General features: G+C 43.3%; 1 protein-coding gene across 2 annotated transcripts in view; it reads left to right on the forward strand.

Moving 5' to 3' along the window:
- Window positions 1-22,947, forward strand: part of LOC126281373 (neuroendocrine convertase 1-like) — a 435,322-nt gene that overhangs the window by 319,301 nt on the left and 93,074 nt on the right. For both annotated transcript variants that reach the window (XM_049980291.1, XM_049980290.1), the window contains exons 8-9: window positions 3,991-4,203; window positions 8,286-8,386. In XM_049980291.1, the coding sequence (XP_049836248.1) occupies window positions 3,991-4,203; window positions 8,286-8,386 (314 nt within the window). The remainder of the gene's footprint in view (window positions 1-3,990; window positions 4,204-8,285; window positions 8,387-22,947) is intronic.

Consider the following 22,947-nt stretch of genomic DNA (forward strand, 5'->3'; position numbering starts at 1 on the left):
CTTCTTGCTGTGCTACACTGGGTAGCCGTTCACCATTTTGGGTCATTGTCGATCAGAAAATTGTTGATTTCATTTACCCCTTTTTTTCCTTTTCGGCGTATTTCGGGCTTATATGTTTGTTTAGATGTTAACAGTTTTCTGAAACTTCACCTTCTCTCGATTATTATTGGCGTTCTCCTTAGTCTCCTTTAAGTTTGGTTTGTTCATTTTGCTGCTTCCACCGGTAAGATAGCTGACCTGCAATGAAACTAACCACGCAAATAAATACCTCGCTAGTTATGCTGGACTATTAGCGCAAGCTGTTGTCAGGGGCAGCAGGCTGAACGGGTCCCTTTGACGCTTGTCAGCCTTGCAGAAACTCAAGCTGGCCGGCTTTGACTATCATACTTCAGTATACATGTACTCTTGTGTCTCCGTAGCGCGACAGGTTGAGTTGCTTAAATGCTTGCGGCGCAGGTAGGGGCAGCCAGGCTAGAAGATGAATTTGTAGACCTCTGTTTAACGTCGAGCAGTTAAATCTCAGAAAGACAGCTCCACAACCGTTGAACGCTGGCCCTGCTGATTGTTTACGTAGCTGGCAACATGCGTCGGCCGGGCACCGCAACCCAACGCGATGTACAAAACTGCTGTCTCGCCTGTCTTATTTCTTCAAAGTCTGGTTGCCAAGTTGCGCTGAGGGCGAAACCATAATCTGCATTAACAAGAATCGTTGGTACTCGTAAATATATTGCCTCCTTAATAACGCTGTCCCAGAAACCATTAGCTGAGTGGATGGCAGACATTTTTTCGATTTCCAGCATGTGGTTTTCAATTAGTTGGGCGCGGCCAGAGGAAATATATTTTCCTGGTCAAGTATTACGTTGCGTATGTTCCCCGTCCGCCATTGGGAATCGTAGGAGATCCCTGTGTTTGTCGGATGTAAGCTTTTCCACATTCGCACGGTATATGATATACACCAGAAGTATTAGGCGCGAGGTGACATTTCACGCTTCCTTGAAGGTTCCTTACTGTTGCGGTGGTCGAAATATTGGATTGGCGCCATTCTTAGACAGCGCTCGGGAGATTCTTGCTGAAGTTTCCACAACGTATGGCACGAACGCAATCTTCGAATATTTTTCATTGTTTTATTCTGTATCTTATCCTATATGACAGGCGCTTTAATTTTATATTTTAGCTATCGAAAAATTGTGTCAGATTTTGTTTCTTTCAACATACGTTTATTTCGTAAGGTGTGAATATGTGACATTCCAGTTCATTATTGAAACCATACGGTAGATGAGTTATACCTTGCAACAGTTTTTTTCGGCTCTTTATACCTGCTGCAATCTTTTCTTTATAATACAATAATTACTCCCGAAAATAAACGATTTTCCAAATGGGAGAAACTGTTCGAAGGTATAACGTGGTCATGTACCTACAAGGGACATTCAAATGAAAACGAGACAGATGAAAAAAGGTAAGTGAACTGTTTGTTATTTCAGCAGTAATCGTCATAACTGTTAATAAATTTATCCTGCTGTGGGGAGACAGTACGGTCAATACCTTCGCCGGCCGCGGTGGCCGAACGGTTCTAGGCGCTTTAGTCTGGAACCGTGCGACTGCTACGGTCACAGGTTCGAATCCTGCCTCGAGCATGGATGTGTGTGATGTCCTTAATTTAGTTAGGAATAAGTAGTTCTAAGTTCTAGGGGACTGATGACCTCACATGTTAAGTCCCATAGCGCTCACAGCCATATTGAACCATTTTTATCAATACCTTCAAGGAAAATTGTTTGCGATTGCCTACGGAATGATTATTGCACTCACGTATGCACCTCTTCGCCCGAATCAAATCGAGGGCCACGTCTGTCTTTCTTCACGACTCCAAAAATATGGAGATCGCATGGCGAAAGATGGGGAAAGATGTGTCCTGGCTTCCCAGTGAATCGTGTGCAGCTTAGTCGAAAGAACAGGCACAGCTGCTCCGGGAAAGCCACAATGAAATTTTCGCCATCAATTGCAAATGTTCAGGAACGTTGACGGACAGCATCATCCTGTTGCACGATAATACCCGCTCACGTGATGGCAAGGATGTTTCAACTACGTTGTAGAAATATCGCTGGGAAGCCATTATACACTCCATTCAGTCACGACCCCTCCCCTTGCGATATCTATATTTTTTGGAGCCCTGGAGAAATACATTCGTAGCCATCGATTTGCTTCGCATGAAGAGGTGCACATATGTGTTATCGATGTTCCATAGGCAACCGCAAACATTTTCTCATGAAGGCACTAACTATATTGACTCACACCGGTATAAATGTATTAACAGATATGGCGAGAACTTTTGAAATAATGTACAGTTTACTTATCTTTTCTTTGCATCTGTCTCGATTTCATTCAACTGCTCCTAATACTAATGATAATTTCTTAAAAATACGGTGACCGCTGGAATCTTCGAGGTTGCAGAGTAGGTAGTGTCATGGCGTGATTACCTGGGTATTTAATAGCTTTCGTGGCTCATCAAAGTCAAGTATGCAGTTTCATTTAATTTATATATTGCTAAATCGGTTCAGTTACATTCAAGCTATGGAACATGCCTAGAGTCATGTGACTTACGGTACTCCCAACAGTTACGTATAGCGGCACCTGTGTTTTTTTATGTTTCTTTGGTCCCTTTGCCTTTAAAGTGTGGCAGCAGTACAACGTGCCGCTCTATAGGCGAAGCATTCGTGGAAATATAATTAGTTATAAGTCAATAAATAGATTAAACATGTGCATGTTCTTTCTTTTTGTAATTGTGTAAATGATGGTCGCATACTGATGTCTTCAATAGGAAACACTGATAAATATGTAAAAGCACTTAACTGTATAAAATGCGAAAGTCCTGCACTGTGATAGTTAAGCGGCTCTGGTATTGGAATGGGTGGGGTAACAGTGGAGGAGAAGGTTTGGTGTTGGGGAATAGATGTAAGATGTGACAGTGATTGGTAGCATCAATGGGATTTAACAAAATTGGAACTCGGGTGGAGGCCAGGTCATGGTTACGAGGAATAAACAGTATGAGAGGGTGGGACGAAGAAGCTCTGATGTGAGAGACGGTAGGAAGAAGGTTATATGTGGTAAGGAGGGAGGGTACGGGGGACGTCAGGGTAGACTTCATTGTCTAGGAGAAGGAATCTGCTAAAATTGCGTAGAGGGAAGGTGTGGAAGGTGTGTGGGGTAACGCTGCTGTTATTTGTTTTTACTGGTGTAGAAGCACACCAGAAACGGCAATTAAAGAGGAAAATATACGGTTGATGCAACCGATTTTCCTGTATGCATTAGATATGTGGTAATGTTTGATGTATGTTAAGAATGAAGGGAGAGTGATGAATTGCAGAAGGTTTTGTGTAGGGTGGGGTAAACGGATGGATGGGAAGTGTGGTGTTTGGTGGAACGGATATGCAACCAACATTCAAATGTAGTGTATGTATGGCATATCTCAAGACACTGTAGATGTCGAAGAATGTGTAGGGATGCAACCCCCTCGTTGCGACAGTTAGTAGTTTTAGCCCACTTTGATTCTTTGTTGGATCGTAGTGTAGGTGAGTTTCTACATTACCTTAGTGTCAAGGTATAGTTCGAGATAGTTTAATGCGTTAAGTAATTGAATAGGTCGGTGATAAGCCGTTACTAAAAACCCATGGAAACAAAAGTTACGGATGGTTCTTCCTGTAATTAATGCTGGTTTTAAAATGGGTTTGTCTTGAGGAGCAACTGATTTCAATAGGAAGTAAACTGGTTGAGATGGAGTCACCACTGGGTATGTGTTAATTGTTTCTGTGGTTGGTGAATGATATCTCTGTCAGACATGGCGTGCAACAGCTACGCGGGAATGCCGAGGCGGTTAGTAGCACCGTAGTTTTTCGTCTCTCATTCTCCTCCAAGAAACTCAGTGTTCCATCTCTCGCGAAGTCACCCTCTGTGATACCTCCGCACTGACAGTGTTCTCCCTGTTGCTGGGAGCAGGGCCGCGGCGGCAAGGGCGCCATCTACGTGTGGGCGTCCGGCAACGGCGGCAGCCGCGGCGACAACTGCAACTGCGACGGCTACATCAACAGCGTGTACACGCTGTCCATCGGGTCGGCGTCGCAGCACGGCCAGTTCCCCTGGTACGGCGAGCGCTGCGCCGCCACGTTCGCCACCGCCTACTCCAGCGGCGCCTACTCGGACCAGATGATCGTGAGTATCGCCACCGGCATCTGCTTAATGTGGCTGCCTACGCGCCCCATAATCCTGGACGTACGGTGCAGATTTTCACGGGAGGTACACTCCTGGAAATGGAAAAAAGAACACATTGACACCGGTGTGTCAGACCCACCATACTTGCTCCGGACACTGCGAGAGGGCTGTACAAGCAATGATCACACGCACGGCACAGCGGACACACCAGGAACCGCGGTGTTGGCCGTCGAATGGCGCTAGCTGCGCAGCATTTGTGCACCGCCGCCGTCAGTGTCAGCCAGTTTGCCGTGGCATACGGAGCTCCATCGCAGTCTTTAACACTGGTAGCATGCCGCGACAGCCAATGATGGTCGTATGCGTGTTTGGCGCCGTGCAGGTGAGCGCCACAATCAGGACTGCATAGGACCGAGACACACAGGGCCAACACCCGGCATCATGGTGTGGGGAGCGATCTCCTACACTGGCCGTACACCTCTGATGATCGTCGAGGGGACACTGAATAGTGCACGGTACATCCAAACCGTCATCGAACCCATCGTTCTACCATTCCTAGACCGGCAAGGGAACTAGCTGTTCCAACAGGACAATGCACGTCCGCATGTATCCCGTGCCACCCAACGTGCTCTAGAAGGTGTAAGTCAACTACCCTGGCCAGCAAGATCTCCGGATCTGTCCCCCATTGAGCATGTTTGGGACTGGATGAAGCGTCGTCTCACGCGGTCTGCACGTCCAGCACGAACGCTGGTCCAACTGAGGCGCCAGGTGGAAATGGCATGGCAAGCCGTTCCACAGGACTACATCCAGCATCTCTACGATCGTCTCCATGGGAGAACAGCAGCCTGCATTGCTGCGAAAGGTGGATATACACTGCACTAGTGCCGACATTGTGCATGCTCTGTTGCCTGTGTCTATGTGCCTGTGGTTCTGTCAGTGTGATCATGTGATGTATCTGACCCCAGGAATGTGTCAATAAAGTTTCCCCTTCCTGGGACAATGAATTCACGGTGTTCTTATTTCAATTTCCAGGAGTGTATTTACCTCCTTGGTTAACTTTGTTTATGACCATGAACTCGTACGTTTACCATCGTCATTCACTATATTGACGAAAAAATTAATAAATTTGTTTCGTCGCGTCCATATTTAAATGCGACAAGCCCATTGGCTGCGGACGCGTGACAGTAGTGCCATCAAAAGCTTCCTGGTACTGGACAAGTCTGAAAGGACACCACCCATTCATGTAACTGTTTCGTGCCGGCCGCGGTGGCCGTGCGCTTCTATGCAGTTCAGTCCGGAATCGCGTGACTGCTACGGTCGCAGGGTCGAATCCTGCCTCGGGCATGGATGTGTGTGATTTCCTTAGGTTAGTTAGGTTTAAGTAGTTCTAAGCTCTAGGGGACTGATGACCTCAGACGTTGAGTCCCATAGTGCTTAGACCCATTTTTTTAACTGTTTCGTCTAGATGGGCAATTCATCCACCTTCTTCAGATCGGATGCTCAAGGACGTTCGACTCCCTGCGTGAATCTCAGAGTGGCGAGCATGTTGAAAAGTGTAAGGGACTGTGGATAGGTGGCGCTCGGTGGGAATCTGGGTCGGCCGTGAGATGCGCCGAGATAGTCCACGCAGTTGCGATAACACTGTCCCGGACGGAGCAGTGGTTAACGCACGTGCCTAGTAAGCAGCAGATTCGGGGTTCGATCCCTCGTCCGGTAGACAGTTTCACTCGTCACCGCTGATTCCGCGTAATGCCCCAATGCAGCTCTCTCCTCTCTCCCCTCTCCCCCTATAGTTTGCATATAATGTTTGGTGTGCGTACTGAAAGCCTTCGGCACACACACCATCAGATTATTTGACTTGTCGCTCTAAAGAATTAGGCGAGTGTCAGCAATATGTCTCGTGGTCTTACCGTGGAGTGTTTATCTTCTGCCGTTAGGTCAGACGATAGAAATGCCACTTGCACGCTTAGAGTAGCAGATTGACGGTGACCAACTTTAAACAGAACTTGACTAACTTTCACACACATTTATTAAAATAATAAAAAATATAGACATTACGTAACTTGATTGTGGATGCTGTTTACAACTGACAATCTGAAGTTCCTTTGGACTTGGTGCGTTAATCTTATTCTCACATATCTCTGATACTTAACATAGTGTCTATTCATTTATCTTCATGGCTATGTACAGGAATAGGTTAATCTTATTAGGCGCAGACTGAAACTTGACTATAGACTGGTACAGGCTAATGCAGACTAATGCAGAGAAACGCAGACTGATGCAGACTGACTAATCGGAGGTCTGTACACTCGTTATAATATCTCTCGCGTTCAGGTATCACTGCGCGAGTGTGATCCGCGAGGAGAAAAGGTTCTACGTTAGCAGCAATCTGCGTTACAAATTATTACTGGCTGCGTTGCATATTAATACGCGGATCGGCGGAAGCAGAATTTGGTCCGTCTCAAAGACAGCGCCATCTCGTAGTGTGGAGACGGAAGAGCGCTGCGCCTGCGCTGTTGTGCTTACCGGGGCGCACTCTATTGGGAAAGTTGTGTACGCACTGACTACGTGGAACTATGTACACAACATGATGTATCACAACTGCAGATTCCGCGTGGTGTCTGTTCATTCGGACATGTCCGAAAGAACAAACACCAAGCATTCATTTGATCTCTGCATACCTTGGAAGCAAAGTATCAAGTCATCTATTCTAACAAAAGGTCGCTGCACCACGCCTTCACATTTGGATTCAACGCTTCTGGTTTATATTATTTATTAAATGTCTACATACTGACACTCTTATCTATTTAATGCTTAATTGTTTGCCAGTTCTTTTCACTGCAATTCGTTTGTCAGCCATTGTATTTTGTGAAATACGTCACCAAGAAATATTGTGGTACCACCAGCATGCCATGAGTAATAGATTATGTCTTTCCTTAATTTTCCAAGCCATCAACGTACCACATGTAACACGTAAGGCCTTCGATTAATTTCTGAAGCTTATTGTTTTTTAGAGCGCTGCACAGCAATGTGTCTGTTTCTTAGAACGAATCAGCAATGTCGGTTGTGCCCTTTGCCATAAACTCTGTGTTAACAACTCCTTCACAGTCAAAGAAAACGTTAGCCGTGACCTTCCCTGCTGATAGTGCAACTTTGCATTTCTATCGCGTAGGCGAAGTGGTAAATTTCCATTCTATGGTCACCCTCTCTGTTGCACGTGTGGTACCATGGACCCAAGTCTCGTCGCTGTGATGATGCGGCTTGGAAAATCATTGCCGTCCACGGAGTAACGCACAAGGAAGTCCAGACACGCATTTGCCTGCAGATGACAGTGATGGCGAAACCTGGCATGAGCACCATTTCCGATACTGCATTGACTATTTCGAAGGATGGAATGAGTACTGCCTATTGAGATACACATCTGCTTAGCAATGTCTGCCATAGTTACTGTGTGAGTGCTGCGAATCACTTCCCCGACTGGGTGGACACTGTCGTCTGTGGCCATCGTTACCGATCAGCATTATCCACGTCTGTGCAGCCTCTGTCTAATTGTTGATATCATCTCACTAGGGCTGGACGCAACTGGTCTATAAACAGTCACAAATTGACTGTAAACTTGTTTGCAGTTGAGACATAGTTCGCGCAACTATCGCAGCGTACCACTTATTTCAGCTATGGAATACATTTCTAGTTCCCTATCCATTTGCCTCACGCACTGTAATGCACCTGTTATCCGTGTCGTAGTAGGCTTAAGCCTACAGGAAATCTGGAATATGTACTCTCCTCTGACAATGCGCCACTGTTGTTGAGCAGTGGTCTTAGCGTGGGACTACACGTGTAAATTTACTTTATGAAGTCCCTATGTATGTAAAAGATTATCATCGCATATTGTTTCTTTACGTACCTTGAGGGTACACTCGGTGAGAATCAGGCTGGCTGCACCCTTTCAGTCTAGCTCAGCGTGTAACGTCGGGCGACGGCCCTGCTGTGCAGAACGGTTAACAGCATCGCCGTTCCGTTGGTTCAGTGTATTCATTGGTCTCCTTGAATGCTTCGCCATAACCTACATACGTTTCTGTGTGCAGGCCACGACGGACCTGCGCAACTCGTGCACCATCCGGCACACGGGAACCTCTGCCGCAGCGCCCCTCGCTGCAGGCATCATTGCGCTCGCTCTGGAGGTCAAGTGAGTACCCTAACCTGTCCTACACTAGCAGTTTAATTCAGTTTCACTTTATTGTTAAGAATTTTTGATCTTTCATACGGAAACTCCAAACAGCTCGTACATATTCGATACATAATCACGGTGATATGCAACGATTTACATTTTATATATAGTAATAAACTACTTTAATAGCAACCATTGGTAGTATGATGTAGAAATAAAACATAAAATTGAAAATAAGAGTCAATTACAAAAATAAAACGAGATAAGTTACATGTGAATGAGTTCCAGTTTATATTGCTGAAGCAGACTCGGAATTATTCTAGGTTTGCCCACTACTTACAACGACTTCTACTTCTAAACCTATTGTCGCTACACTATTCTAAATTTCCCACACTGATAAGTGCGCGCCTCGGAAGTCTTCGACTCTACGCATCCTGTTGTGCCTGGCCATTGCATTCTTTTTTTCTTTCCTTTTATGTTTCTTAAAGTTTCTCTTAAATAAATTTATATGTCGCTATCATCGTTTATAATGGAGGAAACGTTTCTTGTGTTCTTTTGTTATTTTGATATTCAGAGCTTCCACTTCATCTGATTGAATGAAAGCCAAGCCGTTACCTTTCAGATGTTCTATGTGCAATCTTATTACCTGTCTTCCGTAAGTTTCGGTCCCTTACAGTTGTTTGCAGAAACACTGTTTGTTGTCTCTCTTTACCTGAAAAAGGAGGCAACTAAACATGACAAGCGGAACTTTCCTCTGCATATTCACAATTTGGCCTGTTGTTACATCTTTTTTTATTGATTAATTAGTCTTCTGAATGGTTTGATGCCGTCCGCTACGAATCTCTCCTCTGTGTCAATCTCTTCATCTTTGAGTAGCACTTGTATTTACGTCCTCAATTATTTGCTGCATGTATTCCAATCTGTGTCTCCTTCTGCAGTTTTTGCCCTCTAGAGCTCCCTCTAGTACCATGGAAGTCATTCGCCGACGTCCTAACGGATGTCCTATCATCCTGTCCCTTGTCCTTTCCAATGTTTTCCCCATATTCCTTTCCTCTCCGGTTCTGTGCTGAACCTCCTCATTTATTACCTTATTAGACCACCTAATTCTTCTGTAACACCACCTCTTAAATGCTTAGATTCTCATCTGCTCCGCTTTTCCCAAAGCCCATGTGTCACTACCACACAACCACATAGAGCCGTCGTGCAAACGTAGATTCTGAGAAATTTCTTCCTCTAATTAAGGACTATGTTTGATACTAGTAGACGACTCGTGGCCAGGAATGCCATTATTGCTAGTCTGTTTTTGATATCCTCCTTGCTCCGTCCGTCATTTGCTGCCTAGGAAGAAAAATTCAGTAACCTCATCTACTTCGTGACCATCAATCCTGATGTTAAGTTTCTCTCTGTTCTCATTTCTGCTACTTCTCATTACTTTCGTCTTTTTTCAATTCACTCTCAGTACACATTCTGTATTCATTAGACTGTTCATTCCATTCAGCAGATTACATAATTCTTCTTCACCTTAACTCAGGATAGCAATATCACCAGGGAATAGTATCATTGATATCTTTTCGCCATGAATTTTAATCCCACTCCTGAACCTATATTTTATTTCCCCCGTTGCTTCTTCGATGTACAGATTGAACAGTAGGGTCGAAAGACTACATTCCTACCTTACACCCTTTTTAACACAAGCACTTCTTTCTTGGTCGTCTATTCCTTCTTGTTTCTTGTACATGCTGTATATTACCCGATTCTCCCTATAGCGTACCCCTAATTTAGTCAGAATCTGAAGATCTTGCGCCATTTTATATTGTCGAACGCTTTTTCCAAGTCGACATATCCTATGAGCGTGTCTTGATTCTTCTTTAGCCCTTCCTCCATTATCAACCGCAACGTCAGAATTGCCTCTCTGGTGCCTTTACTTTTCCTAATGCCAAACTGATAGTCATCTAAAACAGCCTCAATTTTCATTTTCATTCTAATCGATGCGGATGTTTGGGATAGGGACCGTGATCTGTTAAAAGATACACCATACCTCGAGTAGGGGCAACGCTGCGCAGTTTGAACCTGATCGTGTTGCTTGGGAATATATTGCAAGCTCGCCTGCAGTGCTTATAGCGTCCCAGTCAGACTGCCATTCGTCTAACTTCCACACTCGTAAATGTTTTTTACAAGTAATATGAATTCCCGTGATCTCGTAACACGATATCATTCCCCAGCCCCCAACCAATACATGGCGTTCCACGATATGCACCGAACATACCCCGAGAATCATCAGTAATTCCTCGACAAGTGTAATGCAGAAGGCACCGGTGAGCCTCAGAAGTACGCTCCACTGAATTCTTCTCAGTATTGTTTTGTAACTGCCTAGGCAAAGACGCTGGCAGTGAAGCCCACAGTGACGTCGAAGATATATCCATGATATGACGGCCCCACATGCAACAGTAATTTATAGTCAGCAGCGGCGGCGCAGAAAGTCTTATGCACGTGTAAAGTGGGTGGTCCTCTTTGTAACAAGTTATTAACAAATTTGATGCATTTGTGTCTTTTTGGTATCTTTCTCTGTTTCTTTCACACAGCTACGTGCTTATTTAATTTCACAGTCTGCAACGGACCACACTACGTTTCTATGACATGTTTAATGCCAAATCTTGCTCGTTTTGCCATACCACGAGTATTATTATATATCAAATAATTTTTCACCATTTTAGGTAAGTATTCGAAGGGAAGACCTCGTAAATGCAGCATCACAGTTACCGCACGCTACAGATCAGCTCTCACTAAATGCTCGGATAGAAGCTCGGTTTGCATTTATAGATTTCTATTTTTGTTAGCAAATAAGGTTCAGAGTTGCTTCATTTCACACAAACAACATAGTACGCGCACTGCATACACGATCCCCTATAAGTCGATTTCCACTATAATAAGAGTTTATAGTCCTTGGACGCCTTTAGTTTCATTTATACCTCTTGTAGTACTAACTAATCGAATCCTCTCGAGCCTCATAAGTCTGTCTTCCGCTACAATTACCCAGGTTATCAGCCGTCTCCACATAAATTATAGTCAGCTGCGGTTTTACTAGGGTTTGTCCGAAACAGTAATCAGTTCCTCTTTTGGTTCGAGTCGCTAATATAAATGAAGACAAAAGTAAGACTTCGAACTGCTAGTGTCTGTATTCCTCATAATGCAAAGAAGACAAAAGGTGAAGTTTGTAATGTGTATTACATTCCTAATTACGCTATGATACTAGCTATAAACAAAACCATTCTCCCCCTATACTGCCACAGTATTAACATCATATACTAGGAAACATGTCAATGTATCACCAGTTCACAAAGTCGATGCATTAATTTAAAATTTAAAAGAAATATTTAAAGTACCTACATCTATGCCGTCGAAGAAACAGACTTTTTTTCTGAAACAGTGCACTTCAAGACACGAAATAAACTCGATAAGATCTTCCGAGGAAACGTAGTAGGTAAATATGGATTGGGGGAGAGAAATCAAAGAGGAAGCCGCCTGGTAGAATTTTGCACAGAGCATAACTTAATCATAGCTAACACTTGGTTTAAGAATCATGATAGAAGGTTGTATACATGGAAGAACCCTGGAGATACTAAAAGGTATCAGATACATTATATAATGGTAAAACAGAGATTTAGGAACCAGGTATTAAAATGGAAGACATTTCCAGGGGCAGATGTCGACTCTGACCACAATCTATTGGTTATGACCTGTAGATTGAAACTGAAGAAACGGCAAAAAGGTGGGAATTTAAGGAGATGGGACCTGGATAAACTTGAAGAAGCAAAGGTTGTACAGAGTTTCAGGGAGAACATAAGGAAACAATTGGCAGGAATGGGGGAAAGAAATACAGTAGAAGAAGAATGGGTAACTTTGAGGGATGAAGTAGTGAAGGCAGCGGATAATCAAGTAGGTAAAAAGACGAGGGCTAGTAGAAATCCTTGGGTAACAGAAGAAATATTAAATTTAATTGATGAAGGGAGAAAATATAAAAATGCAGTAAATGAAGCAGGCAAAAAGGAATACAAACGTCTCAAAAATGAGATCGACAGGAAGTGCAAAATGGCTAAGCAGGCATGGCTAGAGGACAAATGTAAGGATGTAGAGGCTTATGTCACTAGGGGTAAGATAGATACTGCCTACAGGAAAATTAAAGAGACCTTTCGAGATAAGAGAACCAATTGTATGAACATCAAGAGCTCAGATGGAAACCCAGTTCTAAGCAAAGAAGGGAAAGCAGAAAGGTGGAAGGAGTATACAGAGGGTCTATACAAGGGCGATGTACTTGAGGACAATATTATGGAAATGGAGGAGGATGTGGATGAGGATGAGATGGCAGATAAAATACTGCGTGAAGAGTTTGACCCAGCACTGAAAAACCTGAGCCGAAGCAAGGCCCCCGGAGTAGATAAGATTCCATTAGAACTACTGACGGCCTTGGGAGAGCCAGTCCTGACAAAACTCTACCATCTGGCGAGCAAGATGTATGAGACAGGGGAAATACCCTTTGACAACAAGAAGAATATAATAATTCCAATACCCAAAGAAAGCAGGTGTTGACAGATGTGAAAATTACCGAACTCTCAGTTTCATAAGTCACAGCTGCAAAATACTAACGCGAATTCTTTATAGAAGAATGGAAAAACTCGTAGAAGCCGACCTCGGTGAAGATCAGTTTGGATTCCGTAGAAATGTTCGAACACATGAGGCAATACTGTCCCTGCGACTTACCTTAGAAGCTAGATTACGGAAGGGCAAACCTACGTTTCTAGCATTTGTAGACTTAGAGAAAGCTTTTGACAATGTTGACTGGAATACTCTCTTTAAAATTCTGAAGGTGGCAGGGGTAAAATGCAGGCAGCGAAAGGCTGTTTACAATTTGTACAGAAACCAGATGGCAGTTATAAGAGTCAAAGGGCATGAAAGGGAAGCAGTGGTTGGGAAAGGAGTGAGACAGGGTTGTAGCCTCTCCCCGACGTTATTCAATCTGTATATTGAGCAAGCAGTAAGGGAAACAAAAGAAAAATTCAGAGTAGGTATTTAAATTCATGGAGAAGAAGTAAAGACTTTGAGGTTCGCCGATGACATTGTAATTCTGACACAGACGGCAAACGACTTGGAAGAGCAGTTGAACTTAATGGACAGTGTCTTTAAAGGAGGATATAAGATGAACATCAACAAAAGCAAAACGGGGATAATGGAATGTAGTCAAATTAAATCGGGTAATGCTGAGGGAGTTTGATTAGGTAATGAGACACTTAAAGTAGTAAAGGAGTTTTGCTATTTAGGAAGTAAAATAACTGTTGATGGTCGAAGTAGAGAGAGGGCTGCTAGAAATCCTTGGGTAACAGAAGAAATATTGAATTTAATTGATGAAAAGGAGAAAATATAAAAATGCAGTAAATGAAGCAGGCAAAAAGGAATACAAACGTCTCAAAAATGAGATCGACAGGAAGTGCAAAATGGCTAAACAGGGATGGCTAGAGGACAAATGTAAGGATGTAGAAGCTTATCTCACTAGGGGTAAGATAGATACTGCCTACAGGAAAATTAAAGAGACCTTTGGAGAGAAGAGAATCACGTGTATGAATATCAAGAGCTCAGATGGCAGCCCAGTTCTAAGCAAAGAAGGGAAGGCAGAAAGGTGGAAGGAGTATATAGAAGGTTTATACAAGGGCGATGTACTTGAGGACAATATTATGGAAATGGAAGAGGATGTAGATGAAGACGAAATGGGAGATACGATACTGCGTAAAGAGTTTGACAGAGCACTGAAAGACCTGAGTCGAAACAAGGCCCCCGGAGTAGACAACATTCCATTAGAACTACTGACGGCCTTGGGAGAGCCAGTCATGACAAAACTCTACCATCTGGTGAGCAAGATGTATGAGACAGGCGAAATACCCTCAGACTTCAAGAAGAATATAATAATTCCAATCCCAAAGAAAGCAGGTGCTGACAGATGTGAAAATTACCGAACTATCAGTTTAATAAGCCACGGCTGCAAAATACTAACGCGAATTCTTTATAGACGAATGGAAAAACTGGTAGATGCAGACCTCGGGGAGGATCAGTTTGGATTCCGTAGAAATGTTGGAACACGTGAGGCAATACTGACCTTACGACTTATCTTAGAAGAAAGATTAAGAAAAGGCAAACCTACGTTTCTAGCATTTGTAGACTTAGAGAAAGCTTTTGACAATGTTGACTGGAATACTCTTTTTCAAATTCTAAAGGTGGCAGGGGTAAAATACAGGGAGCGAAAGGCTATTTATAATTTGTACAGAAACCAGATGGCAGTAATAAGAGTCGAGGGGCATGAAAGGGAAGCAGTGGTTGGGAAAGGAGTGAGACAGGGTTGTAGCCTCTCCCCGATGTTATTCAATCTGTATATTGAGCAAGCAGTAAAGGAAACAAAAGAAAAATTTGGAGTAGGTATTAAAATTCATGGAGACGAAATAAAAACTTTGAGGTTCGCCGATGACATTGTAATTCCGTCAGAGACGGCAAAGGAATTGGAAGAGCAGTTGAACGGAATGGACAGTGTCTTCAAAGGAGGATATAAGATGAACATTAACAAAAGCAAAACGAGGATAATGGAATGTAGTCAAATTAAATCGGGTGATGCTGAGGGAATTAGACTAGGAAATGAGACACTTAAAGTAGTAAAGGAGTTTTGCTATTTAGGAAGTAAAATAACTGATGATGGTCGAAGTAGAGAGGATATAAAATGTAGACTGGCAATGGCAAGGAAAGCGTTTCTGAAGAAGAGAAATTTGTTAACATCGAATATAGATTTATGTATCAGGAAGTCGTTTCTGAAAGTATTTGTTTGGAGTGAAGTGAAGTGAAACATGGACGATAACTAGTTTGGACAAGAAGAGAATAGAAGCTTTCGAAATATGGTGCTACAGAAGAATACTGAAGATAAGGTGGATAGATCACGTAACGAATGAGGAGGTATTGAATAGGATTGAGGAGAAGAGAAGTTTGTGGCACAACTTGACTAGAAGAAGGGATCGGTTGGTAGGACATGTTTTGAGGCATCAAGGGATCACAAATTTAGCATTGGAGGGCAGCGTGGAGGGTAAAAATCGTAGAGGGAGACCGAGAGATGAGTACACTAAGCAGATTCAGAAGGATGTAGGTTGCAGTAGGTACTGGTAGATGAAGCAGCTTGCACAGGATAGAGTAGCATGGAGAGCTGCATCAAACCAGTCTCAGGACTGAAGACAACAACAACATGTCCATACGTTAAAGGAAGAGAGACTTAGGTCAGTTATCCTACTCGATTATTTGCGTCGTCTTGGTGTAGGCAAAATCAAAGATGCTGTTGATGCCCTTGACCCAACTGAAGAACTAAGCCGGTACTACATATTACTTACATCCACAATTGAACAGTAAATGAAACAGAGACTTATGGGCTACGATATGCGGACCAACGACGGCAATGACGAAAAATCCTGTCTGAAAATAACGTAAAAAATCAATCATGCTTAACTGATCATCATCTAATCGATACGGTGGCATCACAGTCCAAATGATGAATCTTATTATTGACGCACTACTGCCCACAATAACAGACATCTTAACCCACTCATTAAAGACAGTGTTTTTCCTAAGGCCTGGAAGCAGGAATTAGTTAAGCAGTGAGCATGGGGTTGATCTGCTATTCTGTTCTTCTGCGCAACGGATTAACCTGAGATGTACCCTCTATCCTGTGGCTCCTGCAAGATGTAATTTCCACCCCTACACTACTACAGAAGTCAGACAGACGCTCCTAACGTTCTAAAGAGAAATGCCTGAAAAACTTTCAGCAATAAATGTCTTCTGGAGTCGTCGGCTGTAAGGAAATGACACAAAAATTCACAAAATTTCTTACGTAACTAGTAGGATGCTTGGGTACTGGAGTAGTGCTAGTTAGTGTAAGAAAAACATGAAAATAAGGAAAATTATTATTTATTTTGCAAAAATTCTGAGAGACCACAATGGCACTTTTAGTTATGAATTGAACAAGTTATATCCTGGTTCTTTTTGGAATGTGATGGGATTCGCTAATGAAATTTCTATACAAAGTTTAAGATTGTTATTGACCTGGCAGAATGGCTGAGAGGCGCACCTAATGAACTTGAATAATTATCCTTTAGAATGTTGCTAGGTACGGTCGAGGCTGTCACGTGTGAAATGCAGTGAAGTTTACTGTTGTGGAGAAATGTGAGGCTTGCAATAGCTGTAGTGCACAATACTGTAAGCTGCGATGGCTGTTGTCTGCGCCGCTCTCTGCTGGCAAATAAGATAACTCTCGTTGTATCTGGATTTTCATTCGCCAATCAAACTCTCCCTACGTCTTGATGAAGTCAAGGATTCCTATTCGCCTCTGGTCTAACTATTGGCGTGGTACACTGGTCAGATAACCAGTCCACCACGATGCCACTCAAAAATTCGCTTGCAGGCATTTAACTATAACTTTGTCCGTTTACACCGCACAATGAGTGTGTCGACCAACACAGGGAACAACGCTTAATCGCATGGTTTCAGTATAGAGTCGTACTTGGATTCGCTCTCGACAGAGGTGCTCTCCCAGTGAAGTACTGAGGAGAGACTTGTTCCTCGCTCCCAGAGCGACAACAGAACGGCGCCTCTCCACGCCAGACATGAAGAGGTATATCTTGCGGTCTCTTCCAGTACTCCTTCAGTTCAGGGCGTCAGAAATATCGTCTGCCAATCAGCATTGCTCTTCTAAAATGGGAGAGTGACGTTTCGTTTAAGGCGACCAATCTGGAAATCTGTAGTATCGGCGTTTGGCGTTTGCTGTCTCCCTGTGAAAATCTCTGAAACTGCGTGCTATGTGTAAAGAATGCGTAGATTCGACGCTCTCACACAATGTAGCGGAATTTGCTTTTAATCCGAACACGGGGTCGTTCCCCCTTTCACTCGGGCACATGCTGTCTGCTCCACAGGTGGCCGAGGTTGACTCGTCCTCTGAAGGGACCGTCCTCCCGGTGTGTGGTCTGCCTCTCTCGAAGTAAAAGCTCCTGTGACTGTCATGTCTGGAATGTATGTGTGTACGGCACCCTCGAGTATTTCAACCCTTGTGGGCACTTGTTATTTGCATATCGTTTACATGAATTAATACAACATTGACTTTATCTTTCGAGTTCGGGTTCAAATGAAGCGTCTTGATGTGCGGAATATGGTTGTGAGAGCGGAATATGTAAGCAATGAAGGTCAGGAGACCACAACGTCTTACAAAGCCACTATCTAAAAAGTACATTGCCACAGCATCCTCAGATTACCAACCTATTTGTATTCTTTCACCACTGTGGAAGACCTTAGATTTTACACTGGTGTCCAAAATTAAAGCAACAAACCTCTATTTCCCCGCCCTGTGTCTAAGTCACGATATAATCATACCAACTGTCAATAGATGTCCATAAGATCGTGTCCTGCACGGTAGATGGCATTCCGGTCAACGGCAACCACGCCAGCGATGACGTCAGTACACCCGTCATACTTGGTATTATTTGTGGGGAAGTCCCACATCCACAATCGCTGTGTAGATGCAGTATGGCACAGGGAAGACGCCTACCAGACTCTGCAGTGGAGAGCCAGGACAGTCGAAACTGATGTGACCGGATTTCTTCTGTTGATTCTCGAATGCGGAGACAGTGATAGAGACCGAAACTACTTCACAATGAGCAGGGCACGGCCGACCATGCATCAGAGAGTTGGCTGGAAGAACATATCGGTACCGCATTTGTACTGTACCTCGAAGCCTCCAATGGGCGTGTTGTATCGAGGCAGACGATATACAGAAGTCTTCAGCAGAGTGTCATTTACTGTCGGAGACTTGCTGTACGTGTACCTCTGATGCGTCTTCACAGAAGGGAACGTCTAGAGTGGAGTGGTCAACATGCCATCTGGTAGGACAAACAGTGGGCCAATGTTCTTCTCACACATGAGTATCGATTTGCTCTGAAAAATGTTTCTCGAGTGATTCGCGTCTGGGGGGACAGTGGAACACGATCTTGGGACCCAAATATTGTAGAAAGAGACCATTATCGAGGAGGGTGCCTAATGGCGTGGGCACGGATTATTCTGCCAACTCAAACAGCTCTTCGTGAAATTGTATGGGTGATGGCTCAAATGGCTCTGAGCACTATGGGACTTAACATCTGAGGTCATCAATTCCCTAGAACGTAGGACTACTTAAACCCAACTAACGTGCCCGAGGCAGGATTCGAACCTCCATCCGTAGCGGTCGCACGGTTCCAAAAGCGCCTAGAACCGCTCGGCCACTGTGTAAGGGTGTATCGGTAAAGTTTAAGTGATGTCAGCTATCACGACGAGATCTTGGTACCTCAGGTGCGGTTGCTGCGAGATGCTGTGGGCCCAGACTTTCTAATGATTGATAATAGAGCTCGACCTCACAGAGCGCGGGTGTTTGATTTTTTATTTTGGAAACGGAAGATGCTGCACGCATAGCGTTGCCTACTCTCTCTTCCGGTCTGAATCCTATAGAGCGTGTCTGGGATGCACTGCGGAGACAGGCTGCATCACACCATCCATCAACCACCTCCAAGACTTGCGAGCAGCTCTGCCGGAAGAATGGACGTTGTTGCCTCAATGTGATATTGATGACATCGTTCAGTGAATGGTCCTTTGTTGTCAGGCCCGTGTTGCTGCCAAAGGCGGTTACACCCCATATTGAGCACATTAAGCAGTCTTCGGAATTTGTGTGCAAATCCATTAAGTTGGAAAAAATGAAGAACATTTTTGTCTACCATTATACACGTTGCAGTTGCTTACGTTCTTTATTATTTACGTTGTTTTTACTTTCTTGTTCCTTGTTTATACAGTTTTATGGCAAAATAAATGCAACCTTGCAAAATTTCCGTTTGTTGCTTTAATTGTGGACACCTCTAGCTGATATAAATACTATACTAGACGAACACCAACTAGGTTTCCGTAAACAGTCTAACACAGCATCTGCATTCACAATGGTTACAGATTATCTGAAGCCTGCAATGGATGCGAAAGAGACAACCAGACTTTCACATTGTCGGATATTTTGCTTCCCAAACTTAGCAGCCAAACTTTTTTTCTTTAAAGTCAGTACCGCCATTAGACTGTTGTTTATTTACAGTGTTACACTTAAACTTACATAATCATGATTTTGGTTTTAAAGTGCCATTATCAAGTGTTTTAAATGTTATAAATTGCCTCTTTCTCGAATTTCCGATCAGTAGCAAGAATCCAAATCTGGAATAACCTTCCTCATTCGAGCAGTAAAACGAATATCCTCTCCATTTTGAAAACAATATTAATGACATATTAACTGGAACAACAATAATGTCTACCTTTCCCCCCTGCACTCACTCCTTACTTTCTTTCCACTTACAAATTGCTCATTTACCAGTGCTTACATCTCGTGCATTGGGCTTAAATTTCACTCTCTTGGAAAACGCTATGCTATGATGCTGGCAACAATCAGAGCAAAATGCCTAGGACCTTTAGAGGTGACGGAGTCCCACCTGTAACTGACAAACCAGGGACTCCTAAGATACGACTTGGCAAACAAGTGGTAATGAGATGGGGAGCTATTAACATCAATGGGGGCTACTCTGGGAAGAAGGTAGAGCTGGCAGAGGCTGCAAGTAAGATGGGGCTGGACGTTTTAGCTGTTAGTGACATTCGGGTAAGGGGTGAGAAAGAAGAGCAAGTGGGAGAATATAAGGTATACTTGTCAAGAGTCAAAGCAGGAATAGCACAATGGGGTGTAGGGCTTCACATCAGGAAAGAAATGGAACCCAGCGTAGTTGCAGTAAGGTATGTAAACGAACGACTGGTGTGGATGGATTTGACAGTGTCTAGCAACAAAATTAGGATTGTGTCAGTATATTCGCATTGTGAAGGGACAGATCAAGATAAGATGGATAGTTTTTATGAGGCACTCAGTGATGTAGTTGTTAGAGTAAAGGACAAGGACAGTTTTCTGCTCATGGGTGATTTTAACTCCAGGATTGGAAATCGAGCAGAAGGGTATGAAAAGGTTATGGTTAAATTTGGAGGGGATATGGAGGCCAACAGGAACAGGAAAGAACTCTTGGGTTTCTGTGCCAGTATGGGCTTAGTAATCACAAACTCCTTTTTTAAACATAAGAACATTCACCAGTATACTTGGGAAGGCAGGGGAACCAGATCTGTCACTGACTATATAATAACAGATCAGGAATTCAGGAAGGCTGTAAGGGACACACGTGTATTCAGGGGATTCTTTGATAACACTGATCATTATTTAATCTGCAGTGAAATTGGGATTGTGAGGCCGAAAGTGCAGGAGGTCAGGTCTATATGTAGGAGGATAAGAGTGTAGAAAATTCAGGATAACGAAATCAGGCACAAGTACATACCAGCGATCTCAGAAAGGTACCAGTTAGTTGAATGTAGTCAATTACAGTCATTTGAAAAGGGATGGACAAGGTACAGGGACACCGTACTAGAAGTGGCTAAAGAATGTCTTGGAACAGTAGTGTGTAAAAGTAGGATGAAGAAAACAGCTTGGTGGAATGACACAGTCAAGGCAGCCTGTAAAAGGAAAAAGAAGGCGTATCAAAAATGGCTACATACTAGAACTCAGGTAGACAGAGAAAGTTATGTTGAAGAAAGAAACAAAGCCAAACAGATAATTGCAGCATCCAAGAAGAAAGCTTGGGAAGACTTTGGAAACAGGTTGGAGACTATGGGTCAAGCTGCTGGAAAACCATTCTGGAGTGTAATTAGCAGTCTTCGATAGGGAGGTAAGAAGGAAATGGCAAGTATTTTGGACAGGTCAGGAAAACTGCTGGTGAATTCTGTGGATGCCTTGGGCAGATGGAGGGAATATTTTGAAGAGTTGCTCTATGTAGGTGAAAATACGATCAGCAATGTTTCAGATTTCGAGGTAGAATTGGATATGAATGATGATGGAAATAGGATCACATTTGAGGAAGTGGAGAAAATGGTCAATAGATTGCAGCTGGGGTGGATGAAATTAAGTCGGAATTCATCAAATACAGTGGAACGTCAGGTCTTAAATGGCCTCACAGGATAATTGAAATGGCCTGGGAGTCGGGACAGGTTCCATCAGACTGGACAAAAGCAGTAATCACACCAATCTTTAAACATGGAAACAGAAAAGATTGTAACAACTACAGAGGTATCTCTTTAATCAGCGTTGTGGGTAAAATCTTCTCAGGTATTGTTGAAAGGAAAGTGCGAGTATTAGTTGAGGACCAAATGGGTGAAAATCAGTGTGGGTTTAGGCCTCTTAGAGGTTGTCAGGACCAGATCTTTAGCTTACAGCAAATAATGGAGAAGGGTTATGAGTGGAACAGGGAATTGTATCTAAACTTTATAGATCTAGAAAAGGCATATGACCGGGTTCCTAGCAGGAAGTTATTGTCTGTTCTAAGAGATTATGGAATAGGAGAGAAACTTTTGCAACCAATTAAAGGTCTTTACATGGATAGTCAGGCAGCAGTTAGAGTTGACGGTAAATTGAGTTCATGGTTCAGAGTAGTTTCAGGGGTAAGGCAAGGCAGCAATTTTTCTCCACTGTTGTTCATATTATTTAACGATCATTTGTTGAAAACAATAGACTGGCTGGGTGAGATCAAGATATGTAAACACAAAATAAGCAGTCTTGCATATGCGGACGACTTTGTTGTGATGGCAGATTCGATTGAAAGTTTGCAAAGTAATATTTCAGTGCTAGATCAGAAATGTAAAGCATATGGTATGAAGATTAGCATCTCAAAAACGAAAGTAATGTCAGTGGGAAAGAAATATAAACGGATTGAGTGTCATACAGGAGGAACAAAGTTATAACAGGTGGACAGCTTCAAGTACTTAGGATGCATATTCTCACAGGATGGCAACATAGTGAAAGAACTGGAAGCGAGGTGTAGCAAAGCTAATGCAGTGAGCGCTCAGCTACGATCTACTCTCTTCTGCAAGAAGGAAAACAGTACCAAGACTAAGTTATCTGTGCACCGTTCAGTCTTTCGACCAACTTTGTTGTATGGGAGCGAAAGCTGGGTGGATTCAGGTTACCTTATCAACAAGGATGAGGTCACGGATATGAAAAAAGCTAGGATTATTGCAGGTACTAGTAGATGGGAACAATGGCAGGAGGGTGTTCACAATAGGGAAATCAAAGAAAATCTGGGAATGAACTCTATAGATGTAGCAGTCAGGGTGAACAGGCTTAGATGGTGGGGTCATGTTACACGCATGAGAGAAGCAAGGTTACCCAAGAGACTCATGGGTTCAGCAGTAGAAGGTAGGAGGAGTCGGGATAGACCAAGGAGAAGGTACCTGGATTCAGTTAAGAATGATTTTGAAGTAATAGGTTTAACATCAGAAGAGGCACGAATGTTAGCACTGAATAGGGGATCATGGAGGAATTTTATAAAGGGACTATGCTCCAGACTGAACGCTGAATGGCATAATCAGTCTTAAATGATGATGGTGATGGAAAACGCTATAGCAGAACATATCTTTTTATACAC

This window comes from Schistocerca gregaria, chromosome 7 (assembly GCF_023897955.1).
Source record: "Schistocerca gregaria isolate iqSchGreg1 chromosome 7, iqSchGreg1.2, whole genome shotgun sequence".
Classification (NCBI taxonomy): Eukaryota; Metazoa; Arthropoda; class Insecta; order Orthoptera; family Acrididae; genus Schistocerca; species Schistocerca gregaria.